Consider the following 22,213-nt stretch of genomic DNA (forward strand, 5'->3'; position numbering starts at 1 on the left):
GTTCAAGCAAATCTCCTGCCTCAGCCTCCCGAGTAGCTGGGATTACAGGCACGTGCCACCACACCCGGGTAATTCTGTATTTTTAGTAGAGACGGGGTTTCTCCATGCTGGTCAGGCTGGTCTCCAACTACCAACCTCAGGTGATCTGCCCGCCTCGGCCTCCCAAACTGCTGGGATTACAGGCGCGAGCCACTGTGCCCAGTCGGCCTTAACAATCTTTTAAATCATCTCCGGAAGAGGCTGCTACTAAAGGAAGCAAATTTTATAGTCCTAAAAAGTCAGAGTCACATTTATATTTAAACACCAGTACCCTTGCCTAAGAAATCACACAGTTCTCTTCAGATAGAAAAGAACTGGATTAGGCATGGTGGAACAAGTACTTAATTCCAATACTTTCGGAGGATGAGGAAACAAGATTGTTTAAGTCCAGGAATTTGAGAGTAGACTGAGCAACGCGGCGAGATGCCATCTTTACAAAAAATTTAAAAAAAAAAAAAAAAAGTCAGGCATGGTGGTGTGCACCTATAGTCTCAGCTACTTGGGAGGCTGATGTGGGAGAATCATTTGAGCTCCAGGGTTGAGGCTGCAGTGAGCTATGATCATACCACTACACTCCAGCCTGGTAACAGAGCAAGACCCTGCCTCTTAACAAAAAACAAACAAACAAAAAAGATTTGAAACTAAAAATTCAAAGGTTAGGCCGGGCGCGATGGCTCACACCTGTAATCCCAGCACTTTGGGAGGCCCGAGGTGGACGGATCACGAGGTCAGGAGATCGAGACCATCCTGGCTAACACGGTGAAACCCCGTCTCTACTCAAAAATACAAAAAAAATTAGCCGGGCGTGGTGGTGGGCTCCTGGGCTGAGGCAGGAGAACGGCGTGAACCCGGGAGGCGGAGCTTGCAATGAGCCGAGACTGTGCCACTGCACTCCAGCCTGGGTGACAGACCAAGACTCCATCTCAAAACAAACAAACAAAAAAAAATTCAAAGGTTAAACCAAGCTGGTCTAAAAGAGGGTGGAAAACAACAAAACTGTCAATTCTATCCACGTGTGCTAGTTGTATCTGTTCTATTTGATGACCAAGGACATCACGCCTCGTCTCTCAGCCTTCTTGAGGCATATAAATGGAAGTAACTGGAGAAAAGACATGAAAAGCACATCCTATTCCACACATCTGCAGCCTGATGTGGGCCACCTTGTACATACAAACAATGGACATCTTTGTTGTTCAGGTATTATACTCTGAGGCATAGGGGTTTGGAGCTCCAAAACATAGCTTTTAGAGCATCTCTAATATTAACTGGTATGTGACATTCTTAAGTCATAAACTTACTGGTTTTTTTAACCTACGAAGTGAGAATAAAGCCATCTACATTACTTATCAACAAGGATTTTTTAAAGAATTAAATAGTGAACAGGAAAATGCTCTGAAAGGCATTTAAGTTATTTCTTCCCTGGCTAGGACACGGCTAAAAAATAGTACTAGTATAATTTAAAATAATCATTCTTGGTTTTCTTAAAGAACAGAAAAAAAAAAACTGGTCAAATTCCTTTGTACTAAGTTCCCAGACTCTAAATGTCTGAATTTCAAATACTGGAAGTTATCAGTTTTTAAGAATCCCATCGGGCCGGGCGCGGTGGCTCATGCTTGTAATCCCAGCACTTTGGGAGGCCGAGGCGGGTGGATCACGAGGTCAGGAAATCGAGGCCATCCTGGCTAACATGGTGAAACCCCGTCTCTACTAAAAAATACAAAAAATTAGCCAGGCGTGGCGGCGGGCGCCTGCAGTCCCAGCTACTCAGGCGGCTGAGGCAGGAGAATGGTGTGAACCCGGGAGGCGGAGCTTGCAGTGAGCCGAGATTGCGCCACTGCACTCCAGCCAGGGTGACAGAGCGAGACTCCGTCTCACAAAAAAAAAAAAAGAAGACTCCCATCTAGAACCTGAGTTGTATCAATTCACCATTTTGGGCACCAGTTTTTCTATCTAATGTATAAAACAAGGGTGTAAGATGACCCAGACTTCCATGTTCTTTTCTTGCTATCATGCTTTTTCATTCCATTCATCATCCTATATATGCCTGGTCAAAATCATGCAATAATAGTTAAATGCTTTTGAATAGCAAATAAAAAATATTAAAACATTGCATCATTCATAAATGAACTGTTAACTTCCAAAACCTCAACTATACTAAAGTTAAAAAAAAAATAATTCTCAAATGTGGAGATTCTTCCTAATAATCTATTCTTACGCATATGACCTAGAATGAGGATGACATATGATACGTAAATATTTTTCTCATATGAGCTCTAGTTGCCCATGTGCCTCTCAAAGCATGACCATTTCACTGAGCTAAGTGTTATTCTACTGTTAAAAAGTAGTGGCTACTTTGGCCAGGCTCAGTGGCTCACGCCTGTAATCTCAGCACTATGGGAGTCCGAGGGAGGTGGATCACCTAAGGTCAGGAGTCGAGATCAGCCTGGCCAACATGGTGAAACTCTGACTCTACTAAAAATACAAAAAATTAGACAGACGGCCGGGCGCGGTGGCTCAAGCCTGTAATCCCAGCACTTTGGGAGGCCGAGGCGGGCGGATCACAAGGGCAGGAGATCGAGACCATCCTGGCTAACACGGTGAAACCCCGTCTCTACTAAAAAAATACAAAAAATTAGCCGGGCCCGGTGGCGGGTGCCTGTAGTCCCAGCTACTTGGGAGGCTGAGGCAGGAGAATGGCGTGAACCCGGGAGGCGGAGCTTGCAGTGAGCCGAGATCGCGCCACGCCACTGCACACCAGCCTGGGGGAGAGAGCAAGACTCCGTCTCAAAAAAAAAAAAAAAAAAAAATTAGACAGACATGGTGGCGGGCGCCTGTAATCCCAGCTACTCAGGAGGCTGAGGCAGGAGAATCACTCGAACCCAGGAGGCAGAGGGGAGGTTGCAGTGAGCCGAGATGGTGCCATTGCACTCCAGCCTGGGCAACGAGAGCAAAACTCTATCTAAACAAACAAACAAGCAAACACACTTTGTACCACATGCCCTTACATGCAAACAATGCAAGAAAAAAAAAATCTGATGTGTTGCATCACTGGACAAAAGTCGGCTCTGTTGGATTTACAGAAGTATGTCGTCGGTCACTATAATTTCACATTTGGAGATATACAGGTTTTCCCTTACATGCATGCAAAACATTATGCCATTGACTCCTAATAGGGATTTTTAAGTAATTTTAAGAAATTACAAAATGTACCAAATCACACCAAGGAACTAAATGGAGCCTTGTTCTTAGAAAAAGTTAACCTCAGTAGATCTACTTTAAAAACATTTAAATTGGAAGAATATTTTTTGGAAAATGCTTGATTTGCACTGATCTAAAAGCTCTTCTCCAAATTCATCATGAATATCTGGTACAAAGAATCGGAAAACCTTTAGTGTTCCCCATAAAACCTGTAATTCCATTAAACAGGTAGATGAACCACTTTACTACTATGATAATCAGCTCCATTTTTTTCACCAGTTGTTAAATCTTTTCTAGCAACTCTAGGGAGGCAAGGGATAATAACTTTCTTTTTCTTCAGGAGCTAGAGGTACTGCCAAGCAGAGCCTAAGCTACCACTAGGAACATGGCTGATATTAGGGCAGCAAGAGCAACAGAAGCTACTTAGGGGTACGTGGCAGTGGAGGAATGAAATGAGGATGAAATGGACACTGCACAACTCATTACACCCAAACACAATTTCTTCATTTGTGTACTTTGAAATAAATACTTGCATCTATGTTGATATGAAGTTACTATAACAGGACAACGCCATAGAAATAAATGCATCAATACACCTTTTCCTTCAACAAGAGGCCCCCCAAAAAACTGACAGCCCTAAACTGAGGCAAATGTCACATGTAAAAGACCTGGTGTTTCTTATATCACAGGCACCCAAGGGTTCCTCCAGAGAAGTCTTTCATTTACTCAAACACAGACTGTCATATTATAACTGATGAATATCCAGTAAGAAAGGAGGCAAGCTTTTTTCTGCTCTTTTTTTAGAGACAGGGTCTCACTATGTTGCCCAGGCTGGTCTTGAACTCCTAGGGTCAAGCTATGCTCCTGCCTCGGCCTCCCAAAGTGCTGGGATTACTGGTGTGAGCCACTATACCCTGCCACAAGCATTTTTAATGAAAAAGACTGGGCTGAACAGCAACAACAAAAATTCTTTCCTCTAAGCTTAATCCCACAAGGTTTCCTTTTCAATAAATGAATATAATAACACCTACCATCACTTAATTGTAAACCTTCCACACCTCTGCATTAAACAGAGGCTTCTCCTACAGGCTAAAGATTGTCCTGGTCCCAGGAAAAAGATGTCCTTTTTGCATACTGAGCCCAAAGAGTATTTATTTAATAATCATTAGTAATCACCCTGTGGGGATGCGTCTGGTGAAGGGTACAAGAATTGAAGTTTGAATCCAAATTTGGGGATTCTGTATTTTTTGTGAGCTCTAGCTAGACTGAATGGCAAGAACAAACTAAGGCTAAATTCAGTGTCGTGGCTTGAGGAGGAAGAAGGAGCTGAATACCATCATAAACTATAATTTCTCTATTGACCTTTATCTCTTTTTATCAGACAACACAGAGTTCATCTATATTAATTTATCTTTCCCTTTAAAACTGAACATTTAAGAAACTACACTCCTTTTACCTTAAGACTGTTTTATGTTAGAAGAACATTAAAAAGAGGACATAACATTTGGCAGGTAGTATGATGGCAGACAGCTGAATATTTTTCTCCTTAAATGATGACAGAAAATTAAGCAGTTCCTTAAAAAAAAATGCTCAAAATAACTTTATACAAGGACAAATAACTGAGTGCAGTTTCCTTTAAATTACTAATTTGAGTTACAGTAAAGGAAATAAACTCTTTTACCTGTAAAATATAATACTGTCAGGATACAAAGGGCAAAAGAATTTTTAAAAAACAAAAACGGAGGAGGGTGGAGCTTAGGAAACAAAGGGCAAAAGGAAGCAATATTCATTTAGGAACTAAAGAACAATAAAGGAAACAATATTCATTTCTAAATTTAAAAAGAAAGGTTAAAATAACAGTTCACTGGCATTCTCATCTGAAAAGAAAAAGTTGAGTGGTTTTTGAATTTTAAAACTAGGTAAAATTAAAAATTTAATCCTTCAATCATATTAGCCACATTTCAAATGCTCATAGGTTTTACTGATATTATACAATCTTCCATCAGTGGAAGATAGACTGCCCAGAAATTCCACTTAGGCAGCACTGGCCTAAGTATTTTAAACAATTTATAGAAATGATACTTTATAGATCCACTGAGTAAGAATTTCTGCAACAAAATGATTAGTGAAACATTCCAATTATCATCTCACTCTCTCTTTTTTTTTTTTTTGAGACAGAGTCTCCCTCTGTCGCCCAGGCTGGAGTGCAGTAGTGTGATCTCAGCTCGCTGCAACCCCCTGTCTCCCGGGTTCAAGCAATTCTCATGCCTCAGCCTCCCGAGTAACTGGGACTACAGGCACGCACCACCACGTCTGGGTAATTCTTGCATTTTTAGTAGAGACGAGGTTTCGTCATGTTGGCCAGGCTGGTCTCAAACTCCTGACCTCAGGGGATCCGCCCGCCTCGGCCTCCCAAAGTGCTGGGATTACAGGCGTGAGCCACTGCGCCTGACCCAAGTTAGTATCTTTAAATTAGGATTTCTTTAATCATAATTAACTGCATAAAACCTAGGGGGAAAAATACGTAAGATTTAACAGGTCAATCATCTGTCTTTAGAAAGAAGCACCTCTAACTACGGTACTCCATTTCGATGTTTAATACCCCCAGTGTCAAGGAATTCATCCACCCTCTGTCACACATTGTAAATGCTGCCATAATATTCCCACCAATTTCCAGAACAGATGAATAACATCTTGCTGCAAAGTCTACAGCATATCTTACAGCCTTCCATGCTAGGGGGAAAAATATATTTCTTTAGACTTTCTTTAAAAGAACTTACTTCATGACCACAGGAAAATGTGCATGTATTATCTACAAACATCCTTGCTAAAACCTTTCAATGGCTCTTGGTAAACATCAGCATAAAATTCAAAGACCTTTCTTTGCCACCTGGTCACTATATAACCCTCTCATATATTTTCCCATCCTCTCCTCCATCTCTTTGCCTGCTTATGCAAGTATTTAGAGTTTCGAGATGGTGGCACAATGTTTCATTTCACCCTGATTTCTAAGATGCTGTTTCCTGGAATACTATTTAGACTAGATTCAAGCCATCCTGAGACTACACAGAGAGCACGCCCCTGTCCCCCACAAAAGTAATTCAAATTCCAGAAAGAACAATGAAAAGGTCCTGACCAAAAAGGTGATTACATTTTAGAACTGTCTTAGAAGGGGAACAAAATTAAGTAGTAATTTTATTGTAGTGCAACAAAATTAAGTCATTGAAAATATACTGAGCAACCAATCACAAGGCCATGGTTGAAAAGGTAAGGTTAGAGTATCTTAATTCCTGTACATCTTTATTAAAAAAAAAAAAAAAAAACAAGAAAGCCAACCAACCAGCCATTTGTGTTGAATGTTTTGTCATCTGTTTAGAGAGGCTTGAATCACATAACTTCTTGAAATCCTTAGAAAATTTAGATTCATTAGCATAAATAGAATACCCAAATTTTCTCAGTGACTATGTCACTTAACTGCTAACATCTTATCAATGGCACATTTAGGTGTTTCATAAATGCTTGACTGAATATAATAATCTATTGACGAATCTTTTACCTTGTTACAGCTGATTGTACTGATCTCACTTTGACTTACCCACACCCAATGAACACAGAAAGTACCACAATAATACTTAACTTTTACTAGAGAAAAGACCTAAAGAGCAGGGACTAGTAAGTCAACACTTCTGGAATATTCTTCAATGTCATCTATACAACATTCAAAAAGAGGCTGTTTTGAGAATTTCAAGTGAGGGTGTAAGTTAAAAGGTTCTCTTATACACTGCCAATGACAACGTAAAGATGTACCTTTCTGAAAAACAAACATTCCTTTATCAAGAGGCTTACAAATTGGCTTCACAAGTGATTCCATTTCTAAGACTCAATCAATAAAATTATATACATCCATCCATATCATGAACTCAGTTCTATGCAGCCTTTATAAATGATACTATAGATGATTATTTAATAACATAAGAAAATTTGCATATGTTAAGTATAAAACGCCAGTTTGAAAATCATTTCTCAGTATGATACTGGATTGTACGGTTGGCGATGATGTTATCATTAAAGTACATCTGCTTGTTTATTTTGTTGTTGTTATTGTTTTGAGACAGAGTCTCGCCCTGTCACCCAGGCTGGAGTGCAGTGGTGTGATCTTGGCTCGCTGTAGCCTTTGCCTCCTGGGTTCAAACAATTCTCCTGCCTCAGCCTCCTGAGGAGCTGGGATTACAGAGGTACACCACTACACACAGCTAATTTTTGTATTTTTAGTAGAGATGGGGTTTCACCACGTTGGCCAGGCTGGTCTTGAACTCCTGACCTCAGGTGATCCACCCGCCTCAGCCTCCCAAAGTGCTGGGATTACACGCATGAGCCACCGCACCTGGCCCATCTGCTTTTTATAGATCTTGGACTAAAACAAAAAATTGGCCAGAAAAAATTAATCATGGCGACTGAACTTTAATGATTAACAGCTCAGTGCCTTATCTTCATTTTATCTGAAATTTCTAAAATAAATAAGCATTTAAGATATGTAGAAAAAAAGTTATGCTAAAATGATGTTAGAGGAAAAGGTTTGGTTCTACTGGGGAAACTAATATTGTTTCTCCTTACAGATAAAAGAGCAATGTTAATTATTTCCTTAGTATAGCTGTCAAGAAGCTTAAAGCCAATTTTGTTAGTCACCTTTACAAGTTGCACAGCAAATACCCGTATCTGCGTGTGCATTTGACTATCCTCCATCATAACCTTCTACTGTGACATGCATTTTCTCTGACCCCCTTTTTTCTGCTGCATTATAGGTGGTTATCAAACTAGTCTCAATATATTTCCTGGGGGGAGGGTAGGTGAAGGGAGGAAAAGACAGATGGAAAAGAAGGAAAAGGGAAAGGTGGGGAATAACGAGGTGGCAGTTTTGAAAACAGAACATTTTTCTACCTCCATCATTTTCAGATTATTTATAAAGCTTAAGTTCTACCATAGTGGGTACATAAATATTTACAGAACAAATCAATAATATCCAAGTTGAGAAACACACATCTAGGCCAGGCACAGTGACTCTTGCCTGTAATCCTAGCCCTTTGGGAGGCTAAGGTGGGCAGATCACCTGAGGTCAGGAGTTCAAGACCAGCCTGGCCAACATGGTGAAACCCTGTCTCTACTAAAAATACAAAAATTAGCTAGACATGCTGGCTGGCACCTGTAATCCCAGCTACTCAGGAGGTTGAGGCAGGAGACTTGCTTGAACCTGGGAGGCAGAGGTTGCAATGAGCCAAGACTGCACTCCAGCCTGGGCGATAGTGTGAGTCTGTTGGAAAAAAAAAAAAAAAGAGAGAGAGAGAGAGAGCAAGAGAAATGCACATCTGTCAGGGCTCTTGCTATTCCATACAGTTAATACCTTATTAATTTTGTAATGTTATTTTAGTATGGCTATTAGAGCAGTGATCAGCAGTGTTTGGCATGCCTCAAATGTCAGAAAAATCCAGAGACACACCTGTGAGCATCAAGATAATTTCACTTCCATTGTTTCAATCGACAGCTAATGCTTAGTACTCACAGGATTTAAAAATCCCTTACAATAAGTCTGCACAAATCTGTGGCTCACAAATTGAGAATCAATGTGCTACAGCACAGAAGAAAAATATTTACCATAGGCTGAATCTGAAGAGTAGATACTCTTATTGTTAAGGCTGTTTTGAGTTTCTGTTTTGTTTCTAACTTGCACCATTATGTATGTATGTATGTATGTACGTATGTATGTATTTTTAGAGACAGGGTCTCACTCTGTCACCCAGGCTGGAGTGCAATGGTGCGATCACAGCTCACTGTAACCTCAAACTCCCAGGCTCAAGAGATCCTCTCACCACAGCCTCCTGAATTGCTGGGACTACAGGTACACATTACCATGCCCAGCTTATTTTTACATTATTTTGTAGACACGGGGGTCTTGGTATGTTGCATGGGTTGGTTTTGAACTCCTGGCCTCAAGCAATCCTCCCACTCTGGCCTCCCAAAGCACTGGGATTACAGGAATGAGCCATTGTGCTCAGCCACACAAGCATATAAAATGAAGAGATTTGACATAAAAATCCAAATGTTCAACTTGTCCTAAAAAAAAAAATCACAAGAGCTGGCAAAACCTGCCCAGCATTTCTACACGGCAGCAATCAGCAAGAGAGCCGATCAGCACCCACATCTAGATGGTGTCATCGTCTCCAGTTTCTGTGTTCCCCACCTGGCTGTAGCCACTCATTGGACACACTCTTGGTAAGCAACTATGTTTGTAACCTCTTTACCATACCACTGATCTTTTAAAGTAAGTTTCCCAGAAATGCAATTATTAGTTATGTGCAATTCTTTCTAAGGAGTGCCAAAGGCTACTCACTGTAGTGTTTTCCATTAGAGTACTTAGCACTGCATGTCCAAGAAACAGAACAAATTATGCCAGGGGCCAGCCAGCCACGAATGTGTCTTCCATGAAAGGTTTGTACACTGATATTCTGTACAAATCCTACATTTCTGTGCTGCCTTTGTGGCTCCCTGATTTCCAAATCACTAAGTGGCTAGTGCATAGCAGCTGCTGAAAAAATGTTGGGTGGATGGATAACAAATATAATCTACTAAAATTAGTCTTAATTTCCTCCAGCCCCAGTACATAAAAGATTGTTACAAAAAAAATCTGCACTATGACTGTTGAAAGTAGAGTTTTTATTGCTGCTATTGTTATCATAATAGCTGCTCACATTTGTTCAGAACCTCCCTGATAAATTCATCATAATCTACATTGCTGGAGCAGAAGAGGATCCCAAAAAGAGGAAGTGCCACTGGTGACATGCAAAATGATCTTAGGTGATACTTGAAACCTGGTATTGAATTACACTGAATCAAATACTGAGGAAGTTATTCCTTTTCCAAGGTTCTTTCAATCTCTCTGGGTGTATGAGAACAAGTCTCACTTTGGTGCTAACACATATTTATGTCCATTTATGACACTTGCCAATTTAACTTCCCTTGTAAACACAGAGAGCATATGGCTCAGGCTTGGAGACTTTAACAGACAAGAGAATCTAGACAGGGTTTAACCGTAATTTTTTCTTTAAGGCAAACGATACAGGTTCTCTATTGGTGGTAATGATACAAAGATTCCTTTTTAAAGAAAATTAAACTTTAAAAAGCATTAAAAGGTTTTACATTTATTTTAAGAAATTTAAAAATAAAAAAGAATGGCCAGGTGTGGTGGCTCACACCTATAAACCCAGCACTTTGGGAGTCCGAGGCAGGCAGATCACAAGGTCAGGAGATCGAGACCATCCTAACAGAGTGAAACCACGTCTCTACTAAAAATACAAAAAGTTAGCCAGGCATGGTGGCACGCACCTGTAGTCCCAGCTACTCTGGAGGGGGAGGCAGGATAATTGCTTGAACCCAGGAGACAGTTGCAGTGAGTCGAGATCATGCTACTGCACTCCATCCTGGGTGACAGACCAAGACTCCATCTCCTTAAAAAAAAAAAAAAAAGAAAGAAAGCATGATATGAGGCCAGGTGCGGTGGCTCACGCCTGTAATCCCAGCACTTTGGGAGGCCGAGGCAGGCGTATCACGAGGTCTGGAGTTCTACACCAGCCTGACCAATATGATGAAGCCCCATCTCTACTAAAAATACAAAAATCAGCCGGGCATGGTGGCATGCGCCTGTAATCTCAGCTACTCGGGAGGCTGAGACAGGAGAATCGCTTGAACCCAGGAGGCAGAGGTTACAGTGAGCCGAGATCGTGCCATTGCACTCCAACCTGGGTAACAAGAGCGAAACTCCGTCTCAAAAAAAAAAAAAGAAAAAAAAGAGTACAGTGTGGAGTGCAAATGTGACAAAAAAACACCAAGGTGATACACAAAATACTAATATTTGGGATGTAAATGACCATGCTTTTATGTTTATCACGCCAGCATCATCCTGATATCAAAGCCTGGTAGAGACACAACAAAAAAGAGTATTTTAGGGCAATATCCATGAGGAACACTGATGCGAAAATCCTCAATAAAATACTGGCAAACTGAATCCAGCAGCACATCAAAAAGCTTATCCATCACGATCAAGTCGGCTTCATCCCTGGGATGCAAGGCTGCTTCAACATACACAAATCAACAAACGTAATCCATCACATAAAAACAGAACCAACAACAAAAACCACATGATTATCTCAATAGATGCAGAAAAGGCCTGCAACAAAAATTCAACAGCCCTTCATGCTAAAAACGCTCAATAAACTAGGTATTGATGGAACCTATCTCAAAATAATAAGAGCTATTTATGACAAACTCACAGCCAATATCATACTGAATGGGCAAAAACTGGAAGCATTCCCTTTGAAAACTGGCACAAAATAAGGATGCCCTCTCTCACCACTCCTATTCAACATAATGTGGGAAGTTCTGGCCAGGGCAATGAGGCAAGAGAAAGAAAGAAAGGGTATTCAATTAGGAAAAGAGGAAGTCAAATTGTCTCTGTTTGCAGATGACAGGATTGTATATTTAGAAAACCCCATCATCTCACTCCAAAATCTCCTTAAGCTGATAAGCAACTTCAGCAAAGTCTCAGGATACAAAATCAATGTGTAAAAATCACAAGCATTCCTATACACCAATAACAGAGAGCCAAATCATGAGTGAACTCCCATTCACAATTGCTTCAAAGAGAATAAAATACCTAGGAATCCAACTTAAAAGGGATGTGAAGGACCTCTTCAAGGAGAACTACAAATCACTGCTCAATGAAATAAAAGAGGACACAAAGAAATAGAAAAAACATTCCATATTCATGGATAGGAAGAATCAATATCGTGAAAATGGCGATGCAGCCCAAGGTAATTTATAGATTCAATGCCATCCCCATCAAGCTACCAATGACTTTCTTCACAGAATTGGGAAAAACTACTTTAAAGTTCATATGGAACCAAAAAAGAGCCTGCATTGCCAAGACAATCCCAAGCAAAAAGAACAAAGCTGGAGGCATCACGCTACCTGACTTCAAACTATACTGCAAGGCTACAGTAACCAAAACAGCATGGTACTGGTACCAAAACTGCTATATAGACAAATGGAACAGAACAGAGCCCTCAGAAATACCACCACACATCTACAACCATCTAATGTTTGACAAACCTGACAAAAACAAGCAATAGGGAAAGCATTCCCTATTTAATAAATGGTGCTGGGAAAACTGCCTAGCCATATGTAGAACGCTGAAACCGAATCCCTTCCTTACACCTTATACAAAAATTAACTCAAGATGGATTAAAGACTTAAATGTAGGACCTAACACCATAAAAACCCTAGAAGAAAACCTAGGCAATACCATTAAGGACACAGGCATGGGCAAAGACTTCACGACTAAAACACCAAAAGCAATGGCAACAAAAGCCAAAATAGACAAATGGGATCCAATTAAACTAAAGAGCTTCTGCATGGCACAAGAAACTACCATCAGAGTGAAAAGGCAACCTACAGAATGGGAGAAACTTTTGCAATCTACCCATCTGACAAAGGGCCAATATCCAGAATCTACAAAGAACTTAAACCAATTTACAAGAAAAAAACAACCCCATCAAAAAGTGGGCAAAGGATATGAGCAGACACTTCTCAAAAGAAGACATTTATGCAGCCAACAGACACATGAAAAAATGCTCATCATCACTGGTCATCAGAGAAATGAAAATCAAAACCATAATGAGATACCATCTCATACCAGTTAGAATGGCAATCATTAAAAAGTCAGGAAACAATAGGTGCTGGAGAGGATGTGGAGAAATAGGAACACTTTTACCCTGTTGGTGGGACTGTAAACTAGTTCAACCATTGTGGAAGACAGTGTGGCAATTCCTCAAGGATCTAAAACTAGAAATACCATTTGACCCAGCATCCCATTACTGGGTACATACCCAAAGGATTATAAATCATGCTGCTATAAAGACACATGCACATGTATGTTTACTGTGGCACTATCCACAATACCAAAGACTTGGAACCAACCCAAATGTCCATCAATGAAAAATGTGGCACATGTACATCATGGAATACTATGCAGCCATAAAAAAGGATGAGTTCATGTCCTTTGCAGGGACATGGATGAAGCTGGAAACCATCATTCTAAGCAAACTATCACAAAGACAGAAAACCAAACACCGCATGTTCTCACTCACAGGTGGGAGTTTAATAATGAGAACACATGGACACAGGGCAGGGAACATCACACACTGGGGCCTGTTGTGGGGTGCGGGACTGGGGGAGGGATAGCATTAGGAGAAATACCTAATGTAAATAACGAGTTGATAGGTGCAGCAAACCAATATGGCACATGTATACCTATGTGACAAACCTGCACATTGTGCACATGTACCCTAGAAATTAAAAAAAAAAAAATACAGTATGGAGTGCAAATGTGACCAAAAAACACCAAGGTGATACACAAAATACTAATATTTGGTATATAAATGACTATGCTTTGATGTTGCCATTTTGGCACAAAGATGGAAAGTGTCCAAATTTAATTTCCATTGTATATTAAATGAAAAATAAATGTAACAACAAGCTGTGTGCTTTTATGGTGATACAAAAATCTGGCCAGTGCGGTGGCTCACGCCTGTAATCCCAGCACTTTGGGAGGCCGAGGCGTGCGGATCATGAGGTCAGGAGATCGAGACCATCCTGGCTAACACTGTGAAACCCCATCTCTACTAAAAATACAAAAAATTAGCCGGGCGTGGTGGCAGGCGCCTGTAGTCCCAGCTACTCGAGAGGCTGAGGCAGGAGAATGGCTCGCTTTGCAGTGAGCCGAGATCAAGCCACTGCACTCCAGCCTGGGCGACAGAGCGAGACTCGAGACTCCATCTCAAAAAATATATATATAAATAAAAGAAAAAGAAAAAGAAAAATCTAAGACCTGTAACCTTGGCAGTTTGTAAATTAACAAAATTAGCTTATGATTATTTATTAATCTATGCCAATACCACAGAAAGAGATGACTCCCCATACCAAGTAAGTCTTCCTATAAAGCTCATAATTTGTAAACTGCAAATGAACATTATTTGTTTTGTTGACATTTTGTGATGAAAGCACTTCTATATATATGATCATAAGGTGGGGTTAACAGTGAGTAAGCCAGTAAGTAGACCAAATGTCACTGATACTCCCCACTGTCAAACAGCAGCTGTGACAAATGCTACAAAGGAGAAGTACATGGTCCTGTAATTTGATACAGGCAGAGCTTCCTTGAGACAGGAGGGATGGGAACAGCAAAACAGCCAGGACATGACCAAAGGAAGAGATATAGGAGACAAGGCTGGAGAGGGAGATGAGGACAGAGAAAAGAGGTACTCACTGACCCAGGCACGGAGTTTACCTAACTCCCAAGCACAAGGGGAAGACAGTTGAAAGGTTTTAAACGTGGAATGACCTACCTGATCAGATTTGTGTTCTGAAAGGTTTGCTCTGGCTGTAATGTAAGCAACCCTCCAGAGAAGCATCAGTAAACAGACAGAATCAAAACTGATTACAAAATAATGTAGAAACTACTACATCTAGACCAAATAAATAATGGCCAACAGAAAACCAGATCAGAACATTGTCCAGTCTTTTACCGGAGACTAACACTACACTTTTATTTAGGTATATGATACATAAATTTTAGAGACTAGGAACAGCTTAAAACTTAACACTTCAGAAGCCATCAAAATGTCATGATTTCTTGGTCAGACCTAAGGTGGCCTACCCACCTCAAGGGCTTTAAGTAAAGAGGACTGGAGCTCGAGGAAGTGGCTCCAAGGCAGACGGCTAAGCATCAAAAACTGCGGCTCTGATTTACATTCCCCAGCTCCCAAACCAAGCATCTTCTTTATGTATTTTACATGATAACTTCCTACTAAGGTTTGATGAAAGAAAGGTTTTGCTACTGAAACCAAGTGTGAATACTAATGTTAATACCCACGGCCTCTAGTACCCAGTTACAAGACTATAATCAGTGGGAAGGCAGTGCCTCTACAACAACACCCTAGGGTCACTTACTGGTCTATGCTTCTAATTCTGTTTCCTCTCAGGAACGCTGATGTTCAGAAATAGTCCAGTTTCTGCTTCTAATCCTCCTCAAAATGGTGCAAACTCTGGGTAACACTGGTAGAGCCACCAGAATGCTAACAAGGAAAAAGGAAGGGACAAAAGGAGGGAAAGGGAAGCGAAGGAAAAAAAATATATACAATACCAAAGTGAAAAGAACTCGGAGCATACACAGTTGGTGGAAGTATAGAGTGGTACATTCACTTTGGAAAACTGACAATACCCACTAAAACTCAGCAGCTGCACTCCTTGGAATATATTAAACAAATGCATGCAAGCTTCATTAACAAAAAGACATGTATGGAAATGCTCACGGCAGGCTGGGCAAGGTGGCTCACACCTGTAATCCTAGCACTTTGGGAGGCTGAGGTGGGTAGACTGAGGTCAGGAGTTTGAGACCAGCCTGGCCAACATGGCAAAACCCCGTCTCTACTAAAAATACAAAAATTAGCCGGGAGTGGTGAGGCGGGCCTGTAATCCCAGCTACTCTGGAGGTTGAGGCAGGAAAATTGCTTGAACCTGGGAGGCAGAGGTTGCAGTGAGCTGAGATCGCTCCACTTTACTCCAGCCTGGGCAAAAGAGCAAAACTCCATTTCAAAAAAAAAAAAGAAAAAGAAATGCTCATAGCAGCACTATTCCTAATAACCACAAACTGTAAGCCTCCCAAATGCTCATTAACAGAATGAATAAACTGAGGTATATTCATGAATACTGTACAGATATGAGACTGAATTAATTACAACTACACACAACAATATGGATGAACCTCACATAGGTAACATTGGAAGAAAACAGACCAAAAGCTTATCCAGAGGGTTTCCATTTATATAATGTTCAAAAACAGATACAGCTGAATTGTCATATGCAAAAAATTGAATCTCAATCTTTACCTTAATACTAAAACCCCAAATTAATCACAGACTTAAATGTTAAGATCCTAAAACTCCTAAAAGTGAATCTAGCAGAAAATATTAGTGACCCTAGGCTTGGCAAAGATTTCTTAGGCACAACACACACACACACACACACACACAAACACTGAAAAAAATGTTCAATAGATTGTCTTTCATAAAGATCTATGATCTGTGTACTATTCCATATACATATCTTCAATAAAAATACTAATAAAAAAATAAATAAATAATTGAGTGATGAGAAGACAACACAATCAACCACTATATGATCTCATTCGGGAACAAGTACATCTCTACAAGGAGAGAAAGAAAGCCAACAGTGGCAGAGCAGGAGTTGGAAAAGGGAAAAATAGTTATCAACAAATGTTTTTCCTAGTATTTGCATTGCAATGGGGGAGGAAGGGAAAACAATGAAGAAAGACCCTTTGGTTCTCCTCCTATAACTGCTCTTAGTCCACCACACATCATAAAAGAAAATATATCAACTTAAGAGCAAATCAAAGACATCTTGGTCCAGGATCCTTTTCCACTGAATGCCCTTCTTTCTCTCTTCATCTGGTACGTTCCTCACTTTTGAATTTTCTCCCTTCCTTTCTCCTTATTTTTCCAGGTATATCTTTTTGCTCTCCGCATCCACACATCACTGTATATCATTTTCACCTTTGCATATGAGGCACCAAAATAAGAAGAGAACAATTAAAATACATACACAAAAACAGCCTGGGTTTCTTATGGATTTGAAATACCCTTATATTGGAGAAGGGACAATACACAATCTCTATCAATTCTCACCAATCCTTTTTATTCAGCATTGGTAGAATACAGGCCACAGCATAAATATTACTATGACACTTTCTCCCTCTCCGTTTCTCTCCTCTCCTGAACAAGACAGCTACAATTGGTGAATTCAGTATTTGCTAGCTAACTGAAATGTTAAGGATCTAGGCTAGGAGTTCTTATCTACTGAGCTACAAGTATAAAGACTCCCTTTTAAATACTAAAATACATCAAAAACCCACAAACATGCAAAAAGAAATTATCCTTTCAGTATCTGTTCCCTGAGAAAATGCAAACCTATATAGCACTGTTGTGAGTTATTAATTTTTAGTTCACTGTGAACTTTATCAATTAAAACAACATCCACTCACACTTAACAGCAGACGTGGGCAATGCTATGTGTGAATGCAGTCTCAGCTTCTCAGATCTCCTCATCTCACAAACTCCTCAGCCCTCCTTGGGTTTACCTAGACAGACTGGGAATCAGCTCTGACCATTCTGGACTCAACTATCTTTACTGATTAAGAATTGTACAATTTTGTTACATGAGTTCCCTGAAGAAATAGCAATAAAGTTTGACAAAAATGATAATACAGTAAAGTACCTTCTGTTCACACAGGATTCTTCTGGGATGATTTATTAAACAGTTCTCCCAATAACCATTCCTTCTACACGCAACACACACACCCCTTCCCTCTCTCTCTTTCTCTTCCCTCTCTCCACCTATAAAGCATTCAGAACTGGTATCTAGACTGTTTAATAAATGATTAGTCAGCCCTCCACATCCACAGATTCGACCCACCACCAATCAAAAATATTTGGGATATAAAACAATAAAAAATAAAATACAACAATAATACAAAATTTTTAAACTATAATAAAACAACTATTTACAGAGTGTTTTCATTGTATTAGGTATTGTAAGTAATCTAGAGATGTTTTAAAACATATGGGACGAAGCACACAGGTTATGTGCAAATACTATACCATTTTACATGAAGGACTTGAGCATCTGTGGATTTTGATATCTATGGGGATACTGGAACCAATCCCCCTTGGACACCAAGGGACAACTGTACTACACCTTTTTAGCTATTATGGTTATTACTACTACTACTACTCTCCCCACACACATTACCCCATAAATCCCAGAAGTGCTCTAGCTAAGAAAGGGCAAAATGAAGAAATCAGAACTTGAAAACCTAGTTTCTTTTTAAAATCAGATATTCACATTTATTACTGTAAATAGGCGTAAACAAGGGAGTAAAAATGTATCTAGCACCGACTCTACTATATTCAAGATGAATTCATTCATTCATTCAACAGGCACTCAAAAAAAGGAAAATACTTGTAGTAGGATTTACCCCTAAAATCTCCAGAGGGTACTGTCTTGCAGCAAACATCTTCCTCGTAACTATTATATACATCATTTTTTATTCATCATTAGGCATTTTTTTTAATTCATTCAATAGCATTCTCTGCTCTTAATTTTTAAAATGGGTATGCTGAGTTTTTTTCTCTCTCTTCAAAACACAAAACCAAAAAATAAACTAACTTTTTGTAACCCTGATAGTTTTGATCTTAGGAGTCAGCCATTCAGAACAGAAGTATTCCATAACTCCCCTACAAAATGGCATTCTACAGACTTCCACTGTTCCATTAAAGGTAAAAACATAATTTTAGATTTCAAGGTGTTATTGACATCTATTAGGATAATGTATTTTCCAATTTAGCCCCCACAAACAACCTTCAAATTCCATTATAATTTTACTTCAAATAGTATGTATATTTTTCAATGAAGGACTCTTAAGATTCTACAAAAACAAATTAGGTTGTTTTGCTTTTCCCATTTTACAAAAGTGAACAAAACAATTCAACCAATACTAAGCTCTTACAAGACTAGCAATTCTTTTAAAAGGATAAAAATGAGATGAAAAATTACTAGAAATAATCACATCAGGGTTTTTGTATTTATATTTTGTATTTAGAGGTACTTTTCTCTATCCAGTTTTCTGAATTATCAAAAGATAATTCTATACTGCAGGAACAAAATCAGTTGTGGTGAATGATAACTTCTGGTTTGCTTACAATCAAGCAGTTTCTCCCCCGCTAAAGAAGGAAGTCAGATTTCTTCATCCTTTCTACCAGTAGATAGATGGGAACACTGACTATATGCAAATTCCAAATATCTCTAAGATTTCGAGCACCATGCCTCAAACGATTAACTTTAATTTTTTTTTAAGTGAAAGCAAAAACTCTTAAAATGTAGCTGGACTGGTGAACAAGGAATTGAAGAATGTAATGATAATGCTACATGATATTGTAAGGTATTAAATTCCTGGACAGGATATAGTGTTACAAGCCATAAATTCTTTTTAAACTTCAGATTCGTATTTTTCAAGTTCCTCCAAACAAATTAACAAGACAAATGATTTGACTGTTCATTACCATACGACTTTTAATAAAAAGTAGGGGCGAGGGAGAGTACCTTCTTGTTTTAATATATCTACATTAATGAAACAGCTTCCATGTTTGCGAAGTGTTGTCTGATTTATAAGCTACATTTATCAACCATTAAGTCAGGATAGCACAATGGCCATGAAATAATAATACATAAATTGAGTAATCTCTGGTAAAACTGTGTATGAAGTTATCATAAGCAATAGTGGCTGATTTCTAAACTTTAAAATCATGGCCACATGCGTCCTCCCTTTCCTTCAAATAACCACCAGAGTGTAGGTAAGTAAATAAATAAAATCACCAAAATATCTTAGAATATCTTTCCTTACAGAATGTATTTTAACCAGAAAACCTCATCCACTCCTAATTTGTTTCTCAATAATATTTATCCACTCTGTCCAACCCTCAATTTATCAGTAAAGAATTCATGATACTCCAAAAAGCTAATGTAATTATTACTGTCATCTCATTAAGTGTGCTCTTCCTAGTACCAAACTCTAACATTACAGCTGACACCCAGCTCGTTCACTATGCACACCACCCTCTTCTCCCCTTCCCATCACCACCATTTTACTGGCAGAATATTCACAAGGCTGAAGACTGTTTCTCATCTCAGCAAACAGAATGCTTAAGATCAGATGGCTAGCCACAAACCAGAAGTTAGAAGCCACACAAAAATAAACACTAGCAGTCCTAAAATTTTCTACTTTCAGTCTCTAACAAAAGCAGTAACATCATTTTTATTTGTGATGCCCTAAGTTATAGCCAGAAGCTTTTCCCCTGATTATACTAATAAATCAATTTAAAATGATAATTTTACATCAGATTATGTCCTTTATATACCAGCATGCTTTAAATAAATCCATTTTACCATGGTAGGTTCTTCAACTCATATTTTTTTGTATTTTTTTCTGTATCATTCCTTAACTACCACATTATTTCTCCATTATTTTTCTAAATATTACATCTATGAACAAAAAATAAAACCCTGCAAACCCTAGAAAAGATAAATCAACATATACCTTAAGTATAAAATATCAACATTAAGTATAACCTATTAGGTAACCAAGAGAAAGGTAAGCATCAACTGTATGCCCAAGAATCTCAATTTAAGACATTATGTAGTATACACAATTTTGGTAAACAGAACTGAATACAATATTTGCATATCAAAATAGGCAACTATAGCCTTATTTCTGACTTCAGATAAAAATATCTTAATTCTTTTTATAAGGCAAAACAGTCATTTTAATGAAATATCTCTTTACAGATATAATCATATGATTGACAGATAAAATAATTGCTTTAAAAATACTTCTGAGTCATTTTGTCCTTACCTGCAGGCATGAACCATTACTGCATGCAGTGACTGTTCCATTTCCTAGCACAGACTTGAAGAAGCATCATATCTCTCTTTCAGAATGTGACTAATCTGTGGGTTTGCAATTCCTAAGCTATTTACAAATGGCACTCCCTTACCATATAAGAATATTTATTACAACCCAAATCAAATATTTTTAACCTACATTTTACAAATAACCTTCGTAATTCTGTAGAGCAGCAACCTCAAAATACAGGAAGAAAACCTCACAGTATTTCCCTTTAAAAAAGCAAGATTTTTCTTTTTTGCTTTTTAGCTAAATTATTTTTAAAGCCTTCAACAGCTGTCACACATGAACCAGCGGTCTGCTGTGTTATGGTGTGCATGCTGCAGCTGATTAGGCTCCACTATTTTTCTTAAAAAAATCAACCACCCTTTGCAAAAGCAGAACAGCTTGCCCAAATACACATCTTCAATACAGCACAATACCAGCATGCAGGGCAATACGTTATACAGCAAACTTAACAAGAAAAAAAAATATGTCCTGGTTTGTTTCTTAGCAATGCTACACCATTAATTGTTCATGCAAGAGATGTAGCTGTACCTTTCTGAAGAGGACGACTTCTCAGAGTTAACTGACATCAGCAGCTCAATCTTCTGCTTGATTTCTGGAAAAATCAGAAAATATTCACAACCAAGATTGCCTGCCCTTGCTTTCAAGCCTTATATCAAGAGATTTTTCTTCTCTAATCCCTTTTGTTCAGAATGAGGCCACAAGATTCGCAGTACTTCTGTTAGGACTGGGATTCAATGGTGCTATAAAGGGAAAAAGCTCCAGAGGCATCAGGCCTTGCTAAACTATGCACATGACTGTTTATGAAAGCAGGAAGTACCATTTCTTTAAAGCAGAGGGGTGTTTTCTTTTTTAAGGTAGAACTAGCATGGTTCTACAAGATGATTTTCAATTTAGCAAAATAAAATACAAACAAGAAATCTTGAACATCTGAATTAAATATACTAGATAATTTGAGAAGCCTGGGTAATCACGTCACAGGCTGTAATAAACAGATATGCAACCCTTGGCTGTTTCTATTTCACTAGCCCTAAAAAATATGGCTCAGTGAATCATTTTTGTCACTTAAGAATGAAATATTAAACCAGAACCCCAATGTATAGATTTCAAAATGTTTAACCTTTGTTTTAATTTCTTGATTGTGTTTAAAGACACATTTAATATCTAGTGTCCCTAACTCCTCCAGAAAGAGACTTCTGATTTTATACCTCAATTTTCCCCTCCTCCTTAGCAGTACAGTACAAGTGAACAGCAACACCCATTTACCGAGCAGAGATAATATACATGTCCTTTTAGGAAAGGATTGACAATAGACATCTACAACAG

At 38.9% G+C, this 22,213-nt stretch overlaps 1 protein-coding gene across 17 annotated transcripts in view; it reads right to left on the minus strand.

The window, feature by feature from the left end:
• The window catches only part of SRPK2 (SRSF protein kinase 2), a 297,326-nt gene that overhangs the window by 140,553 nt on the left and 134,560 nt on the right, over positions 1–22,213 (minus strand). For 7 of the 17 annotated variants that reach the window (XM_058425642.1, XM_058425646.1, XM_058425639.1 and 4 more), the window contains one exon: positions 21,419–21,482. The exons of 9 other annotated variants lie outside the window; for them this stretch is intronic. In XM_058425642.1, coding sequence (XP_058281625.1) covers positions 21,419–21,456 — 38 coding nt within the window. In that variant the 5' untranslated portion in view covers positions 21,457–21,482. Of the gene's footprint in view, positions 1–8,437; positions 8,463–21,418; positions 21,483–22,213 lie in introns of those variants that run through there. One more of the 17 variants, XM_058425678.1, reaches the window with a different exon arrangement.

This window comes from Hylobates moloch, unplaced genomic scaffold, assembly GCF_009828535.3.
Source record: "Hylobates moloch isolate HMO894 unplaced genomic scaffold, HMol_V3 SCAFFOLD_1, whole genome shotgun sequence".
Classification (NCBI taxonomy): domain Eukaryota; kingdom Metazoa; phylum Chordata; class Mammalia; order Primates; family Hylobatidae; genus Hylobates; species Hylobates moloch.